The 26,919-nt window shown below is 51.4% G+C and overlaps 1 protein-coding gene across 4 annotated transcripts in view; it reads right to left on the reverse strand.

Annotated features, from left to right (window-relative positions):
* The window catches only part of LOC106611402 (protein Jade-1), a 31,892-nt gene extending 13,589 nt beyond the window's left edge, over positions 1-18,303 (reverse strand). For 3 of the 4 annotated variants that reach the window (XR_006771028.2, XR_006771027.2, XM_014211572.3), the window contains exons 1-7: positions 18,190-18,303; positions 17,148-17,233; positions 15,023-15,087; positions 14,703-14,860; positions 1,511-1,695; positions 412-623; positions 150-317 (exon numbers count right to left, since the gene is read on the reverse strand). Coding sequence is in view for 2 of the 4 variants with exons in the window: in XM_014211572.3 (XP_014067047.1) it covers positions 150-317; positions 412-623; positions 1,511-1,695; positions 14,703-14,860; positions 15,023-15,087; positions 17,148-17,196 (837 nt within the window). In the remaining 2 variants the exon portion in view is untranslated. Of the gene's footprint in view, positions 1-149; positions 318-411; positions 624-1,510; positions 1,696-14,702; positions 14,861-15,022; positions 15,088-17,147; positions 17,234-17,557; positions 17,679-18,189 lie in introns of those variants that run through there. The other variant, XM_014211573.3, reaches the window with a different exon arrangement.
* Positions 18,304-26,919: the final 8,616 nt, after the last annotated feature.

Below are 26,919 nucleotides of genomic sequence, written 5' to 3' on the forward strand. Positions count from 1 at the left end.
AGATAAAGCAACGCAAAACATTTACCACAAAATCACTTTGATTATAACAAAAGTTGAACACTATTGTTAGCTTCCACACAGAAGTAAATTAACTTACAATAAGCAAGGTTAAGGGTCAGGGTTAAGGGACGGGGGTTAGGGGTCGTCACCTCGGGGATCCACAGAGCACAGCTGACGTGGACCCACTTGGTTCTGCTGCGGGTGGGTTTCATGGCCCCGCCCTTCTTGGGGCAGACTTGGCATTTGGGCGAGATGCCGAGAGCACAGGTCTGACACAGCCAGCTACCCTTTGGTACCTTCAGAATCCCATAACACACCTGGAACATACAGAACACAGCCAGACAATTTGGCCATTGAAAAGCATAATTACGAGCGGTATTTAACACAGTCTAAATGAAACAAAAGCCATACCTGGTGAACACAGATGTTGCACTTGTCGCAGAACACCATCTCATTGTTGTCCTCGTCGTCAGGTGACCGACACACGTCACACACGACGTCTTCGTCGTACTCCATGCCAAACCCCTCCTCCGTTGCCATGGGATGTCTCATTCTGTCATAGCAACGCCGCTCAAACTCCTCCATCGCTCTCTCCATGGTGGTCTCATCCAGCACAGCCATACCTGAAGAACAGTAAACGGTATTATAGTGCTGGGTCGCGGGTATCTGAGTGTAAAAAAATCCTCCAGTCTGAACATAATAAACCAGGTAGAAAGTGTGTAGAAATGATAATGAACTTACATGTGTAAAATAATGTTAACTATTATTGTGGTCTCTAACCAGTGAGTTTAGAAAATGAAGTATACAGGCAACAATAAAACACAATAAGAGGTGGGAATGTTCTTCCCTTGATATATAACTGCTACATTACCAATATTATATTGGATCGCTCTACAGACAAAACCAGTAGAGAACCCCTGGTCAGTCGACGCTACGCAGCGCTGAACCACGACACAGTCGACGCTACGCAGCGCTGAACCACGACACAGTCGACGCTACGCAGCGCTGAACCACGACACAGTCGACGCTACGCAGCGCTGAACCACGACACAGTCGACGCTACGCAGCGCTGAACCACGACACAGTCGACGCTACGCAGCGCTGAACCACGACACAGTCGACGCTACGCAGCGCTGAACCACGACACAGTCGACGCTACGCAGCGCTGAACCACGACACAGTCGACGCTACGCAGCGCTGAACCACGACACAGTCGACGCTACGCAGCGCTGAACCACGACACAGTCGACGCTACGCAGCGCTGAACCACGACACAGTCGACGCTACGCAGCGCTGAACCACGACACAGTCGACGCTACGCAGCGCTGAACCACGACACAGTCGACGCTACGCAGCGCTGAACCACGACACAGTCGACGCTACGCAGCGCTGAACCACGACACAGCGCTGAACCACGACACAGCGCTGAACCACGACACAGCGCTGAACCACGACACAGTCAACACTACACAGTGAGCTGTACAACCGTAGTTGAGGTAAATCTACTGACCCATCAGAGTGAACTGGTGGTTGATGAGCTCCAGCCAGGCCACGTCAGTGTCGTTGAGGTCGTACCGACACGTCCCCTCAGCCAGGGTCTGGATGTCCACGTACCCCAGCGCCCCTGAACACCCCGAACGGATCCACTTCTTGGGCTTCAAGAACATCACCTCCATCCCCTTCTCAGCCACCACCCTAAGGAGCCGAGATGGTTAGATATTAGGCCTGGGACGATACCAATTTCGCGATACTCGTTGGTATTGTGGCAAGGTAACACTCAGATTTATCATCACAGCCCTATTGGATATTAGAAACAACACGTAGGCATTGGTCTAAAATTCACGAGCCCCACAATACCTACTTCACCCATGCTCCACCAAGGTTTCACAGCTCACAGCTTTGACCCACTACAGTAGCTATGTTGGTATTGTACTTCAGACTGTGTAGACAGGTTGCTCAGGATTCAAACCTTCTCAAACAGCCTGATTCATACTGTTAGAGGAGGTATTCCACAATAATGTGATTTATACTGCAGATACACAAAGACAGACATACACAGAGAGACAGACAGAGACAGACAGATATGTAGACTACATGTCCTACCAGGCCACATGTCACATGTCCTACCAGGCTACAAGCTGGGGGATGGTGTTTAGATTACATGTCCTACCGGGCTACAGGCTGAGGGATGGTGTTTAGATTACATGTCCTACCAGGCTACAAGCTGGGGGATGGTGTTTAGATTACATGTCCTACCGGGCTACAGGCTGAGGGATGGTGTTTAGGCTACAGGCTGAGGGATGGTGTTTAGGCAACATGTCCTACCGGGCTACAGGCTGAGGGATGGTGTTTAGGCTACATGTCCTACCGGGCTACATGTCCTACCGGGCTACAGGCTGAGGGATGGTGTTTAGGCTACATGTCCTACAGGCTGAGGGATGGTGTTTAGGCTACATGTCCTACTGGGCTACAGGCTGAGGGATGGTGTTTAGGCTACATGTCCTACCGGGCTACAGGCTGAGGGATGGTGTTTAGGCTACATGTCCTACTGGGCTACAGGCTGAGGGATGTGTTTAGGCTATATGTCCTACCAGGCTACATGTCCTACCAGGCTGCAGGCTGAGGGATGGTGTTTAGGCTACATGTCCTACCAGGCTACAGGCTGAGGGATGGTGTTTAGGCTACATGTCCTACCAGACTACATGTCCTACCGGGCTGCAGACTGAGGGATGGTGTTTAGGCTACATGTCCTACCAGGCTACATGTCCTACTGGGCTGCAGACTGAGGGATGGTGTTTAGGCTACATGTCCTACCAGGCTACAGGCTGAGGGATGGTGTTTAGGCTACATGTCCTACCAGGCTACAGGCTGAGGGATGGTGTTTAGGCTACATGTCCTACCGGGCTACAGGCTGAGGGATGGTGTTTAGGCTACATGTCCTACCGGGCTACAGGCTGAGGGATGGTGTTTAGGCTACATGTCCTACAGGCTGAGGGATGGTGTTTAGGCTACATGTCCTACTGGGCTACAGGCTGAGGGATGGTGTTTAGGCTACATGTCCTACCGGGCTACAGGCTGAGGGATGGTGTTTAGGCTACATGTCCTACTGGGCTACAGGCTGAGGGATGTGTTTAGGCTATATGTCCTACCAGGCTACATGTCCTACCAGGCTGCAGGCTGAGGGATGGTGTTTAGGCTACATGTCCTACCAGGCTACAGACTGAGGGATGGTGTTTAGGCTACATGTCCTACCAGGCCACAGGCTGAGGGATGGTGTTTAGGCTACATGTCCTACCGGGCTACAGGCTGAGGGATGGTGTTTAGGCTACATGTCCTACCAGGCTGAGGGATGGTGTTTAGGCTACATGTCCTACTGGGCTACAGGCTGAGGGATGGTGTTTAGGCTACATGTCCTACCAGGCTGAGGGATGGTGTTCAGGCTACATGTCCTACCAGGCTTCAGGCTGAGGGATGGTGTTTAGGCTACATGTCCTACCGGGCTACAGGCTGAGGGATGGTGTTTAGGCTACATGTCCTACCAGGCTACATGTCCTACCAGGCTACAGGCTGAGGGATGGTGTTTAGGCTACATGTCCTACCGGGCTACAGGCTGAGGGATGGTGTTTAGGCTACATGTCCTACCAGGCTGCAGGCTGAGGGATGGTGTTTAGGCTACATGTCCTACCAGACTACATGTCCTACCAGGCTACAGGCTGAGGGATGGTGTTCAGGCTACATGTCCTACCAGGCTGCAGGCTGAGGGATGGTGTTTAGGCTACATGTCCTACCAGACTACATGTCCTACCGGGCTACAGGCTGAGGGATTGTGTTCAGGCTACATGTCCTACCAGGCTTCAGGCTGAGGGATGGTGTTTAGGCTACATGTCCTACCAGGCTACATGTCCTACCAGGCTACAGGCTGAGGGATGGTGTTTAGGCTACATGTCCTACCAGGCTACAGGCTGAGGGATGGTGTTTAGGCTACATGTCCTACCGGGCTACAGGCTGAGGGATGGTGTTTAGGCTACATGTCCTACCGGGCTACATGTCCTACCGGGCTACAGGCTGAGGGATGGTGTTTAGGCTACATGTCCTACCAGGCTACATGTCATACCAGGCTACAGGCTGAGGGATGGTGTTTAGGCTACATGTCCTACCGGGCTACAGGCTGAGGGATGGTGTTTAGGCTACATGTCCTACCAGGCTGCAGGCTGAGGGATGGTGTTTAGGCTACATGTCCTACCAGACTACATGTCCTACCAGGCTACAGGCTGAGGGATGGTGTTCAGGCTATATGTCCTACCAGGCTGCAGGCTGAGGGATGGTGTTTAGGCTACATGTCCTACCAGGCTACATGTCCTACCAGGCTACAGGCTGAGGGATGGTGTTTAGGCTACATGTCCTACCAGGCCACATGTGCTACCAGGCTGCAGGCTGAGGGATGGTGTTTAGGCTACATGTCCTACCAGGCTACATGTCCTACCAGGCTGAGGGATGGTGTTCAGGCTACATGTCCTACCAGGCTACAGGCTGAGGGATGGTGTATAGGCTTCATGTCCTACCAGGCTACAGGCTGAGGGATGGTGTTTAGGCCACATGTCCTACCGGGCTACAGGCTGAGGGATGGTGTTTAGGCTACATGTCCTACCAGGCTACATGTCCTACCAGGCTGCAGGCTGAGGGATGGTGTTTAGGCTACATGTCCTACATGTCCTACCAGGCTACATGTCCTGCCAGGCTGAGGGATGGTGTTCAGGCTAAATGTCCTACCAGGCTACAGGCTGAGGGATGGTGTTTAGGCTACATGTCCTACCAGGCTACAGGCTGAGGGATGGTGTTTAGGCTTCATGTTCTACCAGGCTACAGGCTGAGGGATGGTGTTTAGGCTACATGTCCTACCGGGCTACAGGCTGAGGGATGGTGTTTAGGCTACATGTCCTACCGGGCTACAGGCTGAGGGATGGTGTTTAGGCCACATGTCCTACCGGGCTACAGGCTGAGGGATGGTGTTTAGGCTACATGTCCTACCAGGCTGCAGGCTGAGGGATGGTGTTTAGGCTACATGTCCTACATGTCCTACCAGGCTACATGTCCTACCAGGCTGAGGGATGGTGTTCAGGCTACATGTCCTACCAGGCTACAGGCTGAGGGATGGTGTTTAGGCTACATGTCCTACCAGGCTACAGGCTGAGGGATGGTGTTTAGGCTTCATGTCCTACCAGGCTACAGGCTGAGGGATGGTGTTTAGGCTACATGTCCTACCGGGCTACAGGCTGAGGGATGGTGGTTAGGCGACATGTCCTACCAGGCTACAGGCTGAGGGATGGTGTTTAGGCTACATGTCCTACCAGGCTACATGTCCTACAGGCTGAGGGATGGTGTTTAGGCTACATGTCCTACCGGGCTACAGGCTGAGGGATGGTGTTTAGGCTACATGTCCTACTGGGCTACAGGCTGAGGGATGTGTTTAGGCTATATGTCCTACCAGGCTACATGTCCTACCAGGCTGCAGGCTGAGGGATGGTGTTTAGGCTACATGTCCTACCAGGCTACAGGCTGAGGGATGGTGTTTAGGCTACATGTCCTACCAGACTACATGTCCTACCGGGCTGCAGACTGAGGGATGGTGTTTAGGCTACATGTCCTACCAGGCTACATGTCCTACTGGGCTGCAGACTGAGGGATGGTGTTTAGGCTACATGTCCTACAGGCTGAGGGATGGTGTTTAGGCTACATGTCCTACAGGCTGAGGGATGGTGTTTAGGCTACATGTCCTACTGGGCTACAGGCTGAGGGATGGTGTTTAGGCTACATGTCCTACCAGGCTACAGGCTGAGGGATGGTGTTTAGGCTACATGTCCTACCAGACTACATGTCCTACCGGGCTGCAGACTGAGGGATGGTGTTTAGGCTACATGTCCTACCAGGCTACATGTCCTACTGGGCTGCAGACTGAGGGATGGTGTTTAGGCTACATGTCCTACCAGGCTACAGGCTGAGGGATGTGTTTAGGCTATATGTCCTACCAGGCTACATGTCCTACCAGGCTGCAGGCTGAGGGATGGTGTTTAGGCTACATGTCCTACCAGGCTACAGGCTGAGGGATGGTGTTTAGGCTACATGTCCTACCAGACTACATGTCCTACCGGGCTGCAGACTGAGGGATGGTGTTTAGGCTACATGTCCTACCAGGCTACATGTCCTACTGGGCTGCAGACTGAGGGATGGTGTTTAGGCTACATGTCCTACCAGGCTACAGGCTGAGGGATGGTGTTTAGGCTACATGTCCTACCGGGCTACAGGCTGAGGGATGGTGTTTAGGCTACATGTCCTACCGGGCTACAGGCTGAGGGATGGTGTTTAGGCTACATGTCCTACCGGGCTACAGGCTGAGGGATGGTGTTTAGGCTACATGTCCTACAGGCTGAGGGATGGTGTTTAGGCTACATGTCCTACTGGGCTACAGGCTGAGGGATGGTGTTTAGGCTACATGTTCTACCGGGCTACAGGCTGAGGGATGGTGTTTAGGCTACATGTCCTACTGGGCTACAGGCTGAGGGATGTGTTTAGGCTATATGTCCTACCAGGCTACATGTCCTACCAGGCTGCAGGCTGAGGGATGGTGTTTAGGCTACATGTCCTACCAGGCTACAGGCTGAGGGATGGTGTTTAGGCTACATGTCCTACCAGACTACATGTCCTACCGGGCTGCAGACTGAGGGATGGTGTTTAGGCTACATGTCCTACCAGGCTACATGTCCTACTGGGCTGCAGACTGAGGGATGGTGTTTAGGCTACATGTCCTACCAGGCCACAGGCTGAGGGATGGTGTTTAGGCTACATGTCCTACCGGGCTACAGGCTGAGGGATGGTGTTTAGGCTACATGTCCTACCAGGCTGAGGGATGGTGTTTAGGCTACATGTCCTACTGGGCTACAGGCTGAGGGATGGTGTTTAGGCTACATGTCCTAGGCTGAGGGATGGTGTTTAGGCTACATGTCCTACCGGGCTACAGGCTGAGGGATGGTGTTTAGGCTACATGTCCTACCAGGCTACAGGCTGAGGGATGGTGTTCAGGCTACATGTCCTACCAGGCTGCAGGCTGAGGGATGGTGTTTAGGCTACATGTCCTACCAGACTACATGTCCTACCGGGCTACAGGCTGAGGGATTGTGTTCAGGCTACATGTCCTACCAGGCTTCAGGATGTTGTTTAGGCTACATGTCCTACCGGGCTACAGGCTGAGGGATGGTGTTTAGGCTACATGTCCTACCAGGCTACAGGCTGAGGGATGGTGTTCAGGCTACATGTCCTACCAGGCTGCAGGCTGAGGGATGGTGTTTAGGCTACATGTCCTACCAGACTACATGTCCTACCGGGCTGCAGACTGAGGGATGGTGTTTAGGCTACATGTCCTACCAGGCTACAGGCTGAGGGATGGTGTTTAGGCTACATGTCCTACCGGGCTACAGGCTGAGGGATGGTGTTTAGGCTACATGTCCTACCGGGCTACAGGCTGAGGGATGGTGTTTAGGCTACATGTCCTACAGGCTGAGGGATGGTGTTTAGGCTACATGTCCTACTGGGCTACAGGCTGAGGGATGGTGTTTAGGCTACATGTTCTACCGGGCTACAGGCTGAGGGATGGTGTTTAGGCTACATGTCCTACTGGGCTACAGGCTGAGGGATGTGTTTAGGCTATATGTCCTACCAGGCTACATGTCCTACCAGGCTGCAGGCTGAGGGATGGTGTTTAGGCTACATGTCCTACCAGGCTACAGGCTGAGGGATGGTGTTTAGGCTACATGTCCTACCAGACTACATGTCCTACCGGGCTGCAGACTGAGGGATGGTGTTTAGGCTACATGTCCTACCAGGCTACATGTCCTACTGGGCTGCAGACTGAGGGATGGTGTTTAGGCTACATGTCCTACCAGGCCACAGGCTGAGGGATGGTGTTTAGGCTACATGTCCTACCGGGCTACAGGCTGAGGGATGGTGTTTAGGCTACATGTCCTACCAGGCTGAGGGATGGTGTTTAGGCTACATGTCCTACTGGGCTACAGGCTGAGGGATGGTGTTTAGGCTACATGTCCTAGGCTGAGGGATGGTGTTTAGGCTACATGTCCTACCGGGCTACAGGCTGAGGGATGGTGTTTAGGCTACATGTCCTACCAGGCTACAGGCTGAGGGATGGTGTTCAGGCTACATGTCCTACCAGGCTGCAGGCTGAGGGATGGTGTTTAGGCTACATGTCCTACCAGACTACATGTCCTACCGGGCTACAGGCTGAGGGATTGTGTTCAGGCTACATGTCCTACCAGGCTTCAGGATGTTGTTTAGGCTACATGTCCTACCGGGCTACAGGCTGAGGGATGGTGTTTAGGCTACATGTCCTACCAGGCTACAGGCTGAGGGATGGTGTTCAGGCTACATGTCCTACCAGGCTGCAGGCTGAGGGATGGTGTTTAGGCTACATGTCCTACCAGACTACATGTCCTACCGGGCTGCAGACTGAGGGATGGTGTTTAGGCTACATGTCCTACCAGGCTACATGTCCTACTGGGCTGCAGACTGAGGGATGGTGTTTAGGCTACATGTCCTACCAGGCCACAGGCTGAGGGATGGTGTTTAGGCTACATGTCCTACCGGGCTACAGGCTGAGGGATGGTGTTTAGGCTACATGTCCTACCAGGCTGAGGGATGGTGTTTAGGCTACATGTCCTACTGGGCTACAGGCTGAGGGATGGTGTTTAGGCTACATGTCCTAGGCTGAGGGATGGTGTTTAGGCTACATGTCCTACCGGGCTACAGGCTGAGGGATGGTGTTTAGGCTACATGTCCTACCAGGCTACAGGCTGAGGGATGGTGTTCAGGCTACATGTCCTACCAGGCTGCAGGCTGAGGGATGGTGTTTAGGCTACATGTCCTACCAGACTACATGTCCTACCGGGCTACAGGCTGAGGGATTGTGTTCAGGCTACATGTCCTACCAGGCTTCAGGATGTTGTTTAGGCTACATGTCCTACCGGGCTACAGGCTGAGGGATGGTGTTCAGGCTACATGTCCTACCAGGCTGAGGGATGGTGTTCAGGCTACATGTCCTACCAGGCTTCAGGCTGAGGGATGGTGTTTAGGCTACATGTCCTACCGGGCTACAGGCTGAGGGATGGTGTTTAGGCTACATGTCCTACCAGGCTACATGTCCTACCAGGCTACAGGCTGAGGGATGGTGTTTAGGCTACATGTCCTACCGGGCTACAGGCTGAGGGATGGTGTTTAGGCTACATGTCCTACCAGGCTGCAGGCTGAGGGATGGTGTTTAGGCTACATGTCCTACCAGACTACATGTCCTACCAGGCTACAGGCTGAGGGATGGTGTTTAGGCTACATGTCCTACCAGGCTACAGGCTGAGGGATGGTGTTCAGGCTACATGTCCTACCAGGCTGCAGGCTGAGGGATGGTGTTTAGGCTACATGTCCTACCGGGCTACAGGCTGAGGGATTGTGTTCAGGCTACATGTCCTACCAGGCTTCAGGCTGAGGGATGGTGTTTAGGCTACATGTCCTACCAGGCTACATGTCCTACCAGGCTACAGGCTGAGGGATGGTGTTTAGGCTACATGTCCTACCAGGCTACAGGCTGAGGGATGGTGTTTAGGCTACATGTCCTACCGGGCTACAGGCTGAGGGATGGTGTTTAGGCTACATGTCCTACCGGGCTACAGGCTGAGGGATGGTGTTTAGGCTACATGTCCTACCAGGCTACATGTCCTACCAGGCTACAGGCTGAGGGATGGTGTTTAGGCTACATGTCCTACCGGGCTACAGGCTGAGGGATGGTGTTTAGGCTACATGTCCTACCAGGCTGCAGGCTGAGGGATGGTGTTTAGGCTACATGTCCTACCAGACTACATGTCCTACCAGGCTACAGGCTGAGGGATGGTGTTCAGGCTACATGTCCTACCAGGCTGCAGGCTGAGGGATGGTGTTTAGGCTACATGTCCTACCAGGCTACATGTCCTACCAGGCTACAGGCTGAGGGATGGTGTTTAGGCTACATGTCCTACCAGGCCACATGTGCTACCAGGCTGCAGGCTGAGGGATGGTGTTTAGGCTACATGTCCTACCAGGCTACATGTCCTACCAGGCTGAGGGATGGTGTTCAGGCTACATGTCCTACCAGGCTACAGGCTGAGGGATGGTGTATAGGCTTCATGTCCTACCAGGCTACAGGCTGAGGGATGGTGTTTAGGCCACATGTCCTACCGGGCTACAGGCTGAGGGATGGTGTTTAGGCTACATGTCCTACCAGGCTACATGTCCTACCAGGCTGCAGGCTGAGGGATGGTGTTTAGGCTACATGTCCTACATGTCCTACCAGGCTACATGTCCTGCCAGGCTGAGGGATGGTGTTCAGGCTACATGTCCTACCAGGCTACAGGCTGAGGGATGGTGTTTAGGCTACATGTCCTACCAGGCTACAGGCTGAGGGATGGTGTTTAGGCTTCATGTCCTACCAGGCTACAGGCTGAGGGATGGTGTTTAGGCTACATGTCCTACCGGGCTACAGGCTGAGGGATGGTGTTTAGGCTACATGTCCTACCGGGCTACAGGCTGAGGGATGGTGTTTAGGCTACATGTCCTACATGTCCTACCAGGCTACATGTCCTACCAGGCTGAGGGATGGTGTTCAGGCTACATGTCCTACCAGGCTACAGGCTGAGGGATGGTGTTTAGGCTACATGTCCTACCAGGCTACAGGCTGAGGGATGGTGTTTAGGCTACATGTCCTACCGGGCTACAGGCTGAGGGATGGTGTTTAGGCTACATGTCCTACCGGGCTACAGGCTGAGGGATGGTGTTTAGGCTACATGTCCTACCAGGCTACATGTCCTACCAGGCTACAGGCTGAGGGATGGTGTTTAGGCTACATGTCCTACCGGGCTACAGGCTGAGGGATGGTGTTTAGGCTACATGTCCTACCAGGCTGCAGGCTGAGGGATGGTGTTTAGGCTACATGTCCTACCAGACTACATGTCCTACCAGGCTACAGGCTGAGGGATGGTGTTCAGGCTACATGTCCTACCAGGCTGCAGGCTGAGGGATGGTGTTTAGGCTACATGTCCTACCAGGCTACATGTCCTACCAGGCTACAGGCTGAGGGATGGTGTTTAGGCTACATGTCCTACCAGGCCACATGTGCTACCAGGCTGCAGGCTGAGGGATGGTGTTTAGGCTACATGTCCTACCAGGCTACATGTCCTACCAGGCTGAGGGATGGTGTTCAGGCTACATGTCCTACCAGGCTACAGGCTGAGGGATGGTGTATAGGCTTCATGTCCTACCAGGCTACAGGCTGAGGGATGGTGTTTAGGCCACATGTCCTACCGGGCTACAGGCTGAGGGATGGTGTTTAGGCTACATGTCCTACCAGGCTACATGTCCTACCAGGCTGCAGGCTGAGGGATGGTGTTTAGGCTACATGTCCTACCAGGCTACATGTCCTGCCAGGCTGAGGGATGGTGTTCAGGCTACATGTCCTACCAGGCTACAGGCTGAGGGATGGTGTTTAGGCTACATGTCCTACCAGGCTACAGGCTGAGGGATGGTGTTAGGCTCATGTCCTACCAGGCTGAGGGATGGTGTTAGGCTACATGTCCTACCGGCTCAGGCTGAGGGATGGTGTTTAGGCTACATGTCCTACCGGGCTACAGGCTGAGGGATGGTGTTTAGGCTACATGTCCTACCAGGCTACATGTCCTACCAGGCTGAGGGATGGTGTTTAGGCTACATGTCCTACCGGGCTACAGGCTGAGGGATGGTGTTTAGGCTACATGTCCTACCAGGCTCAGCTGAGGGATGGTGTTTAGGCTCATGTCCTACCAGGCTACATGTCCTACCGGCTACAGGCTGAGGGATGGTGTTCAGGCTACATGTCCTACCAGGCTACAGGCTGAGGGATGGTGTTTAGGCTACATGTCCTACCAGGCTACAGGCTGAGGGATGGTGTTTAGGCTACATGTCCTACGGCTACAGGTGAGGGATTGTGTTCAGGCTACATGTCCTACCAGGCTTCAGGCTGAGGGATGGTGTTTAGGCTACATGTCCTACCAGGCTACATGTCCTACCAGGCTACAGGCTGAGGGATGGTGTTTAGGCTACATGTCCTACCAGGCTACAGGCTGAGGGATGGTGTTTAGGCTACATGTCCTACCGGGCTACAGGCTGAGGGATGGTGTTTAGGCTACATGTCCTACCGGGCTACAGGCTGAGGGATGGTGTTTAGGCTACATGTCCTACCAGGCTACATGTCCTACCAGGCTACAGGCTGAGGGATGGTGTTTAGGCTACATGTCCTACCGGGCTACAGGCTGAGGGATGGTGTTTAGGCTACATGTCCTACCAGGCTGCAGGCTGAGGGATGGTGTTTAGGCTACATGTCCTACCAGACTACATGTCCTACCAGGCTACAGGCTGAGGGATGGTGTTCAGGCTACATGTCCTACCAGGCTGCAGGCTGAGGGATGGTGTTTAGGCTACATGTCCTACCAGGCTACATGTCCTACCAGGCTACAGGCTGAGGGATGGTGTTTAGGCTACATGTCCTACCAGGCCACATGTGCTACCAGGCTGCAGGCTGAGGGATGGTGTTTAGGCTACATGTCCTACCAGGCTACATGTCCTACCAGGCTGAGGGATGGTGTTCAGGCTACATGTCCTACCAGGCTACAGGCTGAGGGATGGTGTATAGGCTTCATGTCCTACCAGGCTACAGGCTGAGGGATGGTGTTTAGGCCACATGTCCTACCGGGCTACAGGCTGAGGGATGGTGTTTAGGCTACATGTCCTACCAGGCTACATGTCCTACCAGGCTGCAGGCTGAGGGATGGTGTTTAGGCTACATGTCCTACATGTCCTACCAGGCTACATGTCCTGCCAGGCTGAGGGATGGTGTTCAGGCTACATGTCCTACCAGGCTACAGGCTGAGGGATGGTGTTTAGGCTACATGTCCTACCAGGCTACAGGCTGAGGGATGGTGTTTAGGCTTCATGTCCTACCAGGCTACAGGCTGAGGGATGGTGTTTAGGCTACATGTCCTACCGGGCTACAGGCTGAGGGATGGTGTTTAGGCTACATGTCCTACCGGGCTACAGGCTGAGGGATGGTGTTTAGGCTACATGTCCTACATGTCCTACCAGGCTACATGTCCTACCAGGCTGAGGGATGGTGTTCAGGCTACATGTCCTACCAGGCTACAGGCTGAGGGATGGTGTTTAGGCTACATGTCCTACCAGGCTACAGGCTGAGGGATGGTGTTTAGGCTACATGTCCTACCGGGCTACAGGCTGAGGGATGGTGTTTAGGCTACATGTCCTACCGGGCTACAGGCTGAGGGATGGTGTTTAGGCTACATGTCCTACCAGGCTACATGTCCTACCAGGCTACAGGCTGAGGGATGGTGTTTAGGCTACATGTCCTACCGGGCTACAGGCTGAGGGATGGTGTTTAGGCTACATGTCCTACCAGGCTGCAGGCTGAGGGATGGTGTTTAGGCTACATGTCCTACCAGACTACATGTCCTACCAGGCTACAGGCTGAGGGATGGTGTTCAGGCTACATGTCCTACCAGGCTGCAGGCTGAGGGATGGTGTTTAGGCTACATGTCCTACCAGGCCACATGTGCTACCAGGCTGCAGGCTGAGGGATGGTGTTTAGGCTACATGTCCTACCAGGCTACATGTCCTACCAGGCTGAGGGATGGTGTTCAGGCTACATGTCCTACCAGGCTACAGGCTGAGGGATGGTGTATAGGCTTCATGTCCTACCAGGCTACAGGCTGAGGGATGGTGTTTAGGCCACATGTCCTACCGGGCTACAGGCTGAGGGATGGTGTTTAGGCTACATGTCCTACCAGGCTACATGTCCTACCAGGCTGCAGGCTGAGGGATGGTGTTTAGGCTACATGTCCTACATGTCCTACCAGGCTACATGTCCTGCCAGGCTGAGGGATGGTGTTCAGGCTACATGTCCTACCAGGCTACAGGCTGAGGGATGGTGTTTAGGCTACATGTCCTACCAGGCTACAGGCTGAGGGATGGTGTTTAGGCTTCATGTCCTACCAGGCTACAGGCTGAGGGATGGTGTTTAGGCTACATGTCCTACCGGGCTACAGGCTGAGGGATGGTGTTTAGGCTACATGTCCTACCGGGCTACAGGCTGAGGGATGGTGTTTAGGCTACATGTCCTACATGTCCTACCAGGCTACATGTCCTACCAGGCTGAGGGATGGTGTTCAGGCTACATGTCCTACCAGGCTACAGGCTGAGGGATGGTGTTTAGGCTACATGTCCTACCAGGCTACAGGCTGAGGGATGGTGTTTAGGCTTCATGTCCTACCAGGCTACAGGCTGAGGGATGGTGTTTAGGCTACATGTCCTACCGGGCTACAGGCTGAGGGATGGTGGTTAGGCTACATGTCCTACCAGGCTACAGGCTGAGGGATGGTGTTTAGGCTACATGTCCTACCAGGCTACAGGCTGAGGGATGTGTTTAGGCCACATGTCCTACTGGCTTACAGGTTGAGGGATGGTGTTCAGGCTACATGTCCTACCAGGCTACATGTCCTACCAGGCTACATGTCCTACCAGGCTACATGTCCTACCAGGCTGAGGGATGGGGTTTAGGCTACATGTCCTACCGGGCTACAGGCTGGGGGATGGTGTGTGGGCTGACAGGGACCTGGACTCCCTTCTCCCACTCCTGTCTCCAGGGATCGACCAGGACGTAATAATCCTCTGGGTTCAGATGGTACTCGTCATGGAGCTTCATGGCCGTGATGAAGTCTGTCCTGAACACCTGCACAACACAGGGACAAAGACAGAACATTCACTATATACCTGCACAACACAGGGACAAAGACAGACAGATCATTCACTAAATACCTGGGACATATATACTTCCTTCAGCAGTACACAGCAATAGGCCAACAAAAGGGGTTAGGTTAGTGGGGAGACATACCTCTGTGGGCTTCATCCCATTGGCTCTCCTGAGTTGAGAATGTTGCGACCAAGAAGTGGAGTTACCTTCGAGAAGACAGAGGAATTAATAAAATCAGACTTCAGCCATCTCAATTCTCCTTGGAGCTCATCTTAAACCGACATTTAGGCCTAATCATTTCTACCAAACTTCTGCAACTTGATGGGTATCTGATTGTAAGCTGAAGTCTTTCTATGCCACTAGCGTAGAGGCCTATCTATGGTCCTGTAAGACACTAGAAGATGTAGTCCTTTATGTAGTCCTTTATGTAGTCCTGTGAAATGTATTGAACCACTGCTGGTGTTCAGTTTCTTCCATCTTTCCTGCCTGACCTGCCAAGACATCTTTAAATGTCCAGTGGCGCTGTCTGGCACGACTCTCTCTCTGCCTGGTCTGGAGACCCTCTGTCTCTCTGCTCCTACTCTCTCTCTGCCTGGTCTGGAGAGCCTCTGTCTCTCTGCTCCTACTCTCTCTCTGCCTGGTCTGGAGACCCTCTGTCTCTCTGCTCCTACTCTCTCTCTGCCTGGTCTGGAGACCCTCTGTCTCTCTGCTCCTACTCTCTCTCTGCCTGGTCTGGAGAGCCTCTGTCTCTCTGCTCCTACTCTCTCTCCGTGTCTCTCTGGTCAATCTCCTGAGCCTTCCTGAACACCAAGTACAGCAGAGAATCAACAACAGGCCTATGAAATGACTTGTTTTCGAGTCTGAATTAGAGCTAACTGGACAGCTCTAGACATGATCTTGGAGAAATCACTGGCGCAACAATATTTTTCATAAAAATATAGTCAGTCTGAAGAGTAGTTTGGGGTTGAGGTTAGTTTAGCGCTCCAAAACCCTTCTCCATATATTGGGTTTCCAGCGGTTACATTCGCCCACATTTGGCATCGCTGTGTTAACATTTAGGAAGTCAATAATCATCGCTTTCAAAACATTTTTCAAAACATATGTTGATATGCCCCTTATCTTTCATATCAGCCAGGAATAATCTTCAAAATAAAAAAGGTAGACTCACTGTAGCAGTTAATGCACAGATCCACAAGCTGCGTGTGCCTCCAGTTGAAAAACGACACTTCTTGTCCAGTTAGCTTACACACAGGTGTTCGGCGCACGCTAGATAGCGAATTAGCACAGGTGGTGGCCTATGTCTTCGTAAAACAAGCAAACTCCCACGGTCAGACGATACTGTCGTCATAGGCCTAAAGTTATCTAACCCTAACCCTATCATCATAGGCCTAAAGCTATCTAACTCTAACCCTAACCCTATCATCATAGGCCTAAAGCAGTCCACATGAATGGGGTAGGGTTACTCTATCCCTATCATCATTGGCCTAAAGCAGTCCACATCTATAAATGGGGTAGGGTTACTCTAACCCTAACATCATAGGCCTAAAGCAGTCCACATTTATGGGGTAGGGTTACTCTAACCGTATCATCATAGGCCTAAAGCAGTCCACATCTATGGGGTAGGGTTACTCTAACATCATAGGCCTAAAGCAGTCCACATGAATGGGGTAGGGTTACTCTAACCCTAACCCTATCATCACAGGCCTAAAGCAGTCCACATGAATGGGGTAGGGTTACTCTAACCCTAACTCTAACCCTAACCCTATCATCATAGGCCTAAAGCAGTCCACATCTATGGGGTAGGGTTACTCTAACCCTATCATCATAGGCCTAAAGCAGTCCACATCTATGGGGTAGGGTTACTCTAACCGTATCATCATAGGCCTAAAGCAGTCCACATCTATGAATGGGGTATGGTTACTCTAACCCTATCATCATAGGCCTAAAGCAGTCCACATGAATGGGGTAGGGTTACTCTAACCCTAACTCTAACCCTAACATCATAGGTCTAAAGCAGTCCACATCTATGAATGGGGTAGGGTTACTCTAACCCTATCATCATAGGCCTAAAGCAGTCCACATCTATGAATGGGGTAGGGTTACTCTAACCCTATCATCATAGGCTTAAAGCAGTCCACAATTATGAAAGGGGTAGGGTTACTCTAACCGTATCATCATAGGCCTAAAGCTATGCTAACCCTAACATCATAGGCCTAAAGCAGTCCACATGAATGGGGTAGGGTGACTAGTAGAAGAGGGTGCTTACTTCCATTGTCAGAGTCTTCGCTGCTGCTTGGATGTCGACTTCTCTTCATGATCAGTCTTGGAGAGGTTAAGGTCTAATGGTGTAATCTGAAAAGAGGAGATCCATAACTAACTGCACAGTCCAGACAGATTCCTCTGCTGCCAAGTACCCAACACTTTCACTAGACCAAACATGGCTGCCATCTGCCATGACTTCTCATCTATCATCTCAACCAGAGTTTTTGCACTGACGATTAGTATGATAGATAATGTGGTGGCAAATTTTAAGATTTTTTATTTATTTAACTAGGCAAGTCAGTTAATTCTTATTTACGACGGCCTACACCGGCCAAACCCGGATGACGCTCGGCCAATTGTGCGCCGCCCTATGTATCTAGTACTGGTCAGTTATAAGATGGTCACCTCACCCACCGTCACACAAAGTGCTAATCACTAACGTTATTCATGCACCAGTGTCAAGGCTCCTAGCTAGCTAGGAACAAGCGAAGCACCCGTCTACTACTGACAGGGTTTATTCCCATCTGAGACGTCAAGCAAAACAAATGTAAAAAATGGTACTACAAATCATTGTTTACGTCACAATGACCCCACTGCTGTGTATGTCTGAACGTTCCACAACGTTGTGTCCTGCTGAACACGCCCAAACAACTAGTTAGTAGCGAATCTACTAACTCATCTACTAACTCACCGGGGCGGCAGGTAGCCTAGTGGTTAGAGCGTTGGACTAGTAACCAGCAGGTAGCCTAGTGGTTAGAGCGTTGGACTAGTAACCAGCATGTAGCCTAGTGGTTAGAGCGTTGGACTAGTAACCGAAAGGTAGATTGAATCCCCAAGCTCACAAGGTACAAATCTGTCGTTCTGCCCCTGAACAAGGAAGTTAACCCACTGTTCCTAGTCCGCCATTGTAAATAAGAATTTGTTCATAACTGACTTGCCTAGTTAAATAAAAATATTGACCAAACACATATATGCCTAATTAGCAAACGTTACGCGAACAACTGAATAGGAGAACATGTTTGTTTGTCACTAAAAGGTTAGCCTACCTGACGTGCCAATTTAGCAGTAGATGGCATGTCACTCGCTCGCAAACCGTAACCAAAAATACTGATAACTAACCCTGTACCCTAGCTGGTAATCTTCTTTGATTAGGTTGACATCCAATACATGTCGCATTACCGCCACCTACTAGATTGGAGTATAACTCCCTTTGCTAGAAAATCAACAAATACCATACCATCTAACCCTACACTCACTAAAAACCCACCACTCTACTCCATTTCTATTTCAATCTAACTAGTCCTACCTCAGGCCAACAGCCTTAACATAATACAATGTGATTTAACAAGAAGGGACACAACCACTGTAACACCTCTCTGCAGCTGCCACCACAGCCTCAAAATTCTGCGACTTACATTCCATCCCTGCAGTACAGTTGATAACCATAGCTATAACTTATTGGCCCTCCCTCTGTTCTGGTACAGATCTACTACTACACCACTCCTCTCAGGATCCCTCCCTCTGTTCTGGTACAGGTCTCTTACTACACCACTCCTCTCAGGATCCCTCCGTCTGGTACAGATCTACTACTACACCACTCCTCTCAGGATCCCTTCCTCTGTTCTGGTACAGATCTACTACTACACCACTCCTCTCAGGATCCATCCCTCTGTACTGGTATAGATCTACTACTACACCACTCCTCTCAGGATCGCTCCGTCTGGTACAGATCTACTACTACACCACTCCTCTCAGGATCCCTTCCTCTGTTCTGGTACAGATCTACTACTACACCACTCCTCTCAGGATCCATCCCTCTGTACTGGTACAGATCTACTACTACACCACTCCTCTCTGTTCTGGTACAGATCTACTACTACACCACTCCTCTCAGGATCCCTCCCCTGTGTTCTGGTACAGATCTACAACTACACCACTCCTCTCAGGATCCCTCCCTCTGTACTGGTACAGATCTACTACTACACCACTCCTCTCAGGATCCCTCCCTCTGTTCTGGTACAGATCTACTACTACACAAGTCCTCTCTGTTCTGGAACAGATCTACTACTACACCACTCCTCTCAGGATCCCCTCCCTCTGTTCTGGTACAGATCTACTACTACACCACTCCTCTCAGGATCCCTCCCTCTGTTCTGGTACAGATCTACCACTACACCACTTCTCTCAGGATCCCTCCCTCTGTTCTGGTACAGATCTACTACTACACCACTCCTCTCTGTTCTGGTACAGATCTACTACTACACCACTCCTCTCAGGATCCCTCCCTCTGTTCTGGTACAGATCTACTACTACACCACTCATCTCTGTTCTGGTACAGATCTACTACTACACCACTCCTCTCAGGATCCCCTCCCTCTGTTCTGGTACAGATCTACTATTACACCACTCCTCTCAGGATCCTCTCCCTCTGGTACAGATCTACTACTACACCAATCCTCTCAGGATCCCTCCCTCTGTTCTGGTACAGATGTACTACTACACCACTCCTCTCAGGATCCCTCCCCTCTGTTCTGGTACAGATCTACTACTACACCACTCCTCTCAGGATCCCTCCCTCTGTACTGGTATAGATCTACTACTACACCACTCCTCTCAGGATCTCTCCCTCTGTTCTGGTACAGATCTACAACTACACCACTCCTCTCTGTTCTGGTACAGATCTACTACTACACCACTCCTCTCAGGATCCCTCCCTCTGTTCTGGTACAGATCTACTACTACACCACTCCTCTCAGGATCCCTCCCTCTGTACTGGTACAGATCTACTACTACACCACTCCTCTCAGGATCCCTCCCTCTGTTCTGGTACAGATCTACTACTTCACCACTCCTATCAGGATCCCCTCCCTCTGGTACAGATCTACTACTACACCACTCCTCTCAGGATCCCTCCCTCTGTTCTGGTACAGATCTACTACTACACCACTCTTCTCAGGATCCATCCCTCTGTTCTGGTACAGATCTACTACTTCACCACTCCTCTCAGGATCCCCTCCCTCTGGTACAGATCTACTACTACACCACTCCTCTCAGGATCCCTCCCTCTGTTCTGGTACAGATCTACTACTACACCACTCCTCTCAGGATCCCTCCCTCTGTTCTGGTACAGATCTACTACTACACCACTCCTCTCAGGATCCATCCCTCTGTTCTGGTACAGATCTACTACTACACCAGTCCTCTCTGTTCTGGAACAGATCTACTACTACACCACTCCTCTCAGGATCCCCTCCCTCTGGTACAGATCTACTACTACACCACTCCTCTCAGGATCCCTCCCTCTGTTCTGGTACAGATCTACTACTACACCACTCCTCTCAGGATCACTCCCTCTGTTCTGGTACAGATCTACTACTACACCAGTCCTCTCTGTTCTGGAACAGATCTACTACTACACCACTCCTCTCAGGATCCCCTCCCTCTGTTCTGGTACAGATCTACTACTACACCACTCCTCTCAGGATCCCTCCCTCTGTTCTGGTACAGATCTACTACTACACCACTCCTCTCAGGATCCCCTCCCTCTGTTCTGGTACAGATCTACTACTACACCACTCCTCTCTGTTCTGGTACAGATCTACTATTACACCACTCCTCTCAGGATCCCTCCCTCTGTTCTGGAACATATCTACTACTACACCACTCCTCTCAGGATCCCTCCCTCTGTTCTGGTACAGATCTACTACTACACCACTCCTCTCAGGATCCCTCCCTCTGTTCTGGTACAGATGTACTACTACACCACTCCTCTCAGGATCCCTCCCTCTGTTCTGGTACAGATCTACTACTACACCACTCCTCTCACGATCCCTCCCTCTGTTCTGCTACAGATCTACTACTACACCACTCCTCTCAGGATCCCTCCCTCTGTTCTGGGACAGATCTACTACCACACCACTCCTCTCAGGATCCGTCCCTCTGTACTGGTACAGATCGACTACTACACCACTCCTCTCAGGATCCCTCCCTCTGTACTGGTCCAGATCTACTAATACACCACTCCTCTCAGGATCCCTCCCTCTGGTACAGATCTACTACTACACCACTCCTCTCATGATCCCTCCCTATGTTCTGGTACAGATCTACTTCTAAACCACTCCTCTCAGGGTCCCTCCCTCTGTTCTGGTACAGATCTACTACCACACCACTCCTCTCAGGATCCCTCCCTCTGTTCTGGTACAGATCTACGACTACACCACTTCTCTCAGGATCTATCCCTCTGTTCTGATACAGATCTACAACTACACCACTCCTCTCTGTTCTGGTACAGATCTACTACTTCACCACTCCTCTCATGATCCTTCCCTCTGTTCTGGTACAGATCTACAACTACACCACTCCTCTCTGTTCTGGTACAGATCTACTACAACACCACTCCTCTCAGGATCCCTCCCCTCTGTTCTGGTACAGATCTACTACTACACCACTCCTCTCAGGATCCCTCCCTCTGTTCTGGTACAGATCTACTACTACACCACTCCTCTCAGGATCCCTCCCTCTGTTCTGGTACAGATCTACTACTACACCAGTCCTCTCTGTTCTGGAACAGATCTACTACTACACCATTCCTCTCAGGATCCCCTAACTCTGTTCTGGTGCAGATCTACTACTACACCACTCCTCTCAGGATCCCTCCCTCTGTTCTGGTACAGATCTACTACTACACCACTCCTCTCGGGATCCCTCCCCTCTGTTCTGGTACAGATCTACTATTACACCACTCCTCTCAGGATCCCTCCCCTCTGTTCTGGTACAGATCTACTGCTACACCACTCCTCTCAGGATCCCTCCCTCTGTTCTGGTACAGATCTACTACTACACCACTCCTCTCAGGATCCCCTCCCTCTGTTCTGGTACAGATCTACTACTACACCACTCCTCTCAGGATCCCTCCCTCTGTTCTGGTACAGATCTACTACTACACCACTCCTCTCAGGATCCCTCCCTCTGTACTGGTATAGATCTACTACTACACCACTCCTCTCAGGATCCCTCCCTCTGTTCTGGTATAGATCTACTACTACACCACTCCTCTCAGGATCCCTCCCTCTGTTCTGGTACATATCTACTACTACACCACTCCTCTCAGGATCCCGCCCTCTGTTCTGGTACAGATCTACTACTACACCACTCCTCTCTGTTCTGGTACAGATCTACTACTACACCACTCCTCTCAGGATCCCCCCCTCTGTTCTGGTACAGATCTACTACTACACCACTCCTCTCAGGATCCCTCCCTCTGTCCTGGTACAGATCTACTACTACACCACTCCTCTCAGGATCCCCTCCCTCTGTTCTGGTACAGATCTACTACTACCCCACTCCTCTCAGGATCCCTCCCTCTGTTATGGTACAGATGTACTACTACACCACTCCTCTCGGGATCCCTCCCCTCTGTTCTGGTACAGATCTACTACTACACCACTCCTCTCTGTTCTGGTACAGATCTACTACTACACCACTCCCCTCAGGATCCCCTCCCTCTGTTCTGTTTCAGATCTACTACTACACCACTCCTCTCAGGATCCCCTCCCTCTGTTCTGGTACAGATCTACTACTACACCACTCCTCTCAGGATCCCTCCCTCTGTTTTGGTACAGATGTACTACTACACCACTCCTCTCAGGATCCCTCCCTCTGTTCTGGTACAGATCTACTACTACACCACTCCTCTCAGGATCCCCTCCCTCTGTTCTGGTACAGATCTACTACTACACCACTCCTCTCAGGATCCCTCCCTCTGTTCTGGTAGAGATGTACTACTACACCACTCCTCTCAGGATCCCTCCCCTCTGTTCTTGTACAGATCTACTACTACACCACTCCTCTCAGGATCCCCTCCCTCTGTTCTGGTACAGATCTACTACTACAACACTCCTCTCAGGATCCCTCCCTCTGTTCTGGTACAGATGTACTACTACACCACTCCTCTCAGGATCCCTCCCCTCTGTTCTGGTACAGATCTACTACTACACCACTCCTCTCAGGATCCCTCCCTCTGTTCTGGTACAGATCTACTACTACACCACTCCTCTCAGGATCCCCTCCCTCTGTTCTGGTACAGATCTACTACTACACCACTCCTCTCAGGATCCCTCCCCTCTGTTCTGGTACAGATCTACTACTACACCACTCCTCTCAGGATCCCTCCCCTCTGTTCTGGTACAGATCTACTACTACACCACTCCTCTCAGGATCCCTCCCTCTGTTCTGGTACAGATCTACTACTACACCACTCCTCTCAGGATCCCTCCCTCTGTTCTGGTACAGATCTACTACTACACCACTCCTCTCTGTTCTGGTACAGATCTACCACTACACCACTCCTCTCAGGATCTCTCCCTCTGTTCTGGTACAGGTCTACTACTACACCACTCCTCTCTGTTCTGGTACAGATCTACTACTACACCACTCCCCTCAGGATCCCCTCCCTCTGTTCTGTTTCAGATCTACTACTACACCACTCCTCTCAGGATCCCCTCCCTCTGTTCTGGTACAGATCTACTACTACACCACTCCTCTCAGGATCCCTCCATCTGTTCTGGTACAGATCTACTACTACACCACTCCTCTCAGGATCCCCTCCCTCTGTTCTGGTACAGATCTACTACTACCCCACTCCTCTCAGGATCCCTCCCTCTGTTATGGTACAGATGTACTACTACACCACTCCTCTCGGGATCCCTCCCCTCTGTTCTGGTACAGATCTACTACTACACCACTCCTCTCTGTTCTGGTACAGATCTACTACTACACCACTCCTCTCAGGATCCCCTCCCTCTGTTCTGGTACAGATCTACTACTACACCACTCCTCTCAGGATCCCCCCCTCTGTTCTGGTACAGATCTACTACTACACCACTCCTCTCAGGATCCCTCCCTCTGTTCTGGTACAGATGTACTACTACACCACTCCTCTCAGGATCCCTCCCCTCTGTTCTGGTACAGATCTACTACTACACCACTCCTCTCAGGATCCCTCCCTCTGTACTGGTATAGATCTACTACTACACCACTCCTCTCAGGATCCCTCCCTCTGTTCTGGTACAGATCTACTACTACACCACTCCTCTCAGGATCCCTCCCTCTGTTCTGGTACATATCTACTACTACACCACTCCTCTCAGGATCCCGCCCTCTGTTCTGGTACAGATCTACTACTACACCACTCCTCTCTGTTCTGGTACAGATCTACTACTACACCACTCCTCTCAGGATCCCCCCCTCTGTTCTGGTACAGATCTACTACTACACCTCTCCTCTCAGGATCCCTCCGTCTGGTACAGATCTACTACTACACCACTCCTCTCAGGATCTTTTCCTCTGTTCTGGTACAGATCTACTACTACACCACTCCTCTCAGGATCCCTCCCTCTGTTCTGGTACAGATCTACTACTACACCACTCCTCTCTGTTCTGGTACAGATCTACTACTACACCACTCCTCTCAGGATCCCTCCCCTGTGTTCTGGTACAGATCTACAACTACACCACTCCTCTAAGGATCCCTCCCCCTGTTCAGGTACAGATCTACTACTACACCACTCCTCTCAGGATCCCTCCCTCTGTTATGGTACAGATGTACTACTACACCACTCCTCTTGGGATCCCTCCCCTCTGTTCTGGTACAGATCTACTACTACACCACTCCTCTCTGTTCTGGTACAGATCTACTACTACACCACTCCTCTCAGGATCCCCTCCCTCTGTTCTGGTACAGATCTACTACTACACCACTCCTCTCAGGATCCCCCCCTCTGTTCTGGTACAGATCTACTACTACACCACTCCTCTCAGGATCCCTCCCTCTGTTCTGGTACAGATGTACTACTACACCACTCCTCTCAGGATCCCTCCCCTCTGTTCTGGTACAGATCTACTACTACACCACTCCTCTCAGGATCCCTCCCTCTGTACTGGTATAGATCTACTACTACACCACTCCTCTCAGGATCCCTCCCTCTGTTCTGGTACAGATCTACTACTACACCACTCCTCTCAGGATCCCTCCCTCTGTTCTGGTACATATCTACTACTACACCACTCCTCTCAGGATCCCGCCCTCTGTTCTGGTACAGATCTACTACTACACCACTCCTCTCTGTTCTGGTACAGATCTACTACTACACCACTCCTCTCAGGATCCCCCCCTCTGTTCTGGTACAGATCTACTACTACACCTCTCCTCTCAGGATGCCTCCGTCTGGTACAGATCTACTACTACACCACTCCTCTCAGGATCTTTTCCTCTGTTCTGGTACAGATCTACTACTACACCACTCCTCTCAGGATCCCTCCCTCTGTTCTGGTACAGATCTACTACTACACCACTCCTCTCTGTTCTGGTACAGATCTACTACTACACCACTCCTCTCAGGATCCCTCCCCTGTGTTCTGGTACAGATCTACAACTACACCACTCCTCTAAGGATCCCTCCCCCTGTTCAGGTACAGATCTACTACTACACCACTCCTCTCAGGATCCCTCCCTCTGTTCTGGTACAGATCTACTACTACACAACGCCTCTCAGGATCCCTCCCTCTGTTCTGGTACAGATCTACTACTACACCACTCCTCTCAGGATCCCTCCCTCTGTTCTGGTACAGATCTACTACTACACCACTCCTCTCTGTTCTGGTACAGATCTAACACTACACCACTCCTCTCAGGATCTCTCCCTCTGTTCTGGTACAGGTCTACTACTACACCACTCCTCTCTGTTCTGGTACAGATCTACTACTACACCACTCCCCACAGGATCCCCTCCCTCTGTTCTGTTTCAGATCTACTACTACACCACTCCTCTCAGGATCCCCTCCCTCTGTTCTGGTACAGATCTACTACTACACCACTCCTCTCAGGATCCCTCCCTCTGTCCTGGTACAGATCTACTACTACACCACTCCTCTCAGGATCCCCTCCCTCTGTTCTGGTACAGATCTACTACTACCCCACTCCTCTCAGGATCCCTCCCTCTGTTATGGTACAGATGTACTACTACACCACTCCTCTCGGGATCCCTCCCCTCTGTTCTGGTACAGATCTACTACTACACCACTCCTCTCAGGATCCCCTCCCTCTGTTCTGGTACAGATCTACTACTACCCCACTCCTCTCAGGATCCCTCCCTCTGTTTTGGTACAGATCTACTACTACACCACTCCTCTCAGGATCCCCTCCCTCTGTTCTGGTACAGATCTACTACTACCCCACTCTTCTCAGGATCCCTCCCTCTGTTATGGTACAGATGTACTACTACACCACTCCTCTCGGGATCCCTCCCCTCTGTTCTGGTACAGATCTACTACTACACCACTCCTCTCAGGATCCCTCCCTCTGTTCTGGTACAGATGTACTACTACACCACTCCTCTCAGGATCCCTCCCTCTGTAATAGTACAGATCTACTACTACACCACTCCTCTCAGGATCCCTCCATCTGTTCTGGTACAGATGTACTACTACACCACTCCTCTCAGGATCCCTCCCTCTGTTCTGGTACAGATCTACTACTACACCACTCCTCTCAGGATCCCCTCCCTCTGTTCTGGTTCAGATCTACTACTACACCACTCCTCTCAGGATCCCTCCCTCTGTTCTGGTACAGATGTACTACTACACCACTCCTCTCAGGATCCCTCCCCTCTGTTCTGGTACAGATCTACTACTACACCACTCCTCTCAGGATCCCTCCCTCTGTACTGGTATAGATCTACTACTACACCACTCCTCTCAGGATCCCTCCCTCTGTTCTG

This window comes from Salmo salar, chromosome 09 (genome assembly GCF_965601325.2).
Source record: "Salmo salar chromosome 09, fSalSal1, whole genome shotgun sequence".
Taxonomy (NCBI): domain Eukaryota; kingdom Metazoa; phylum Chordata; class Actinopteri; order Salmoniformes; family Salmonidae; genus Salmo; species Salmo salar.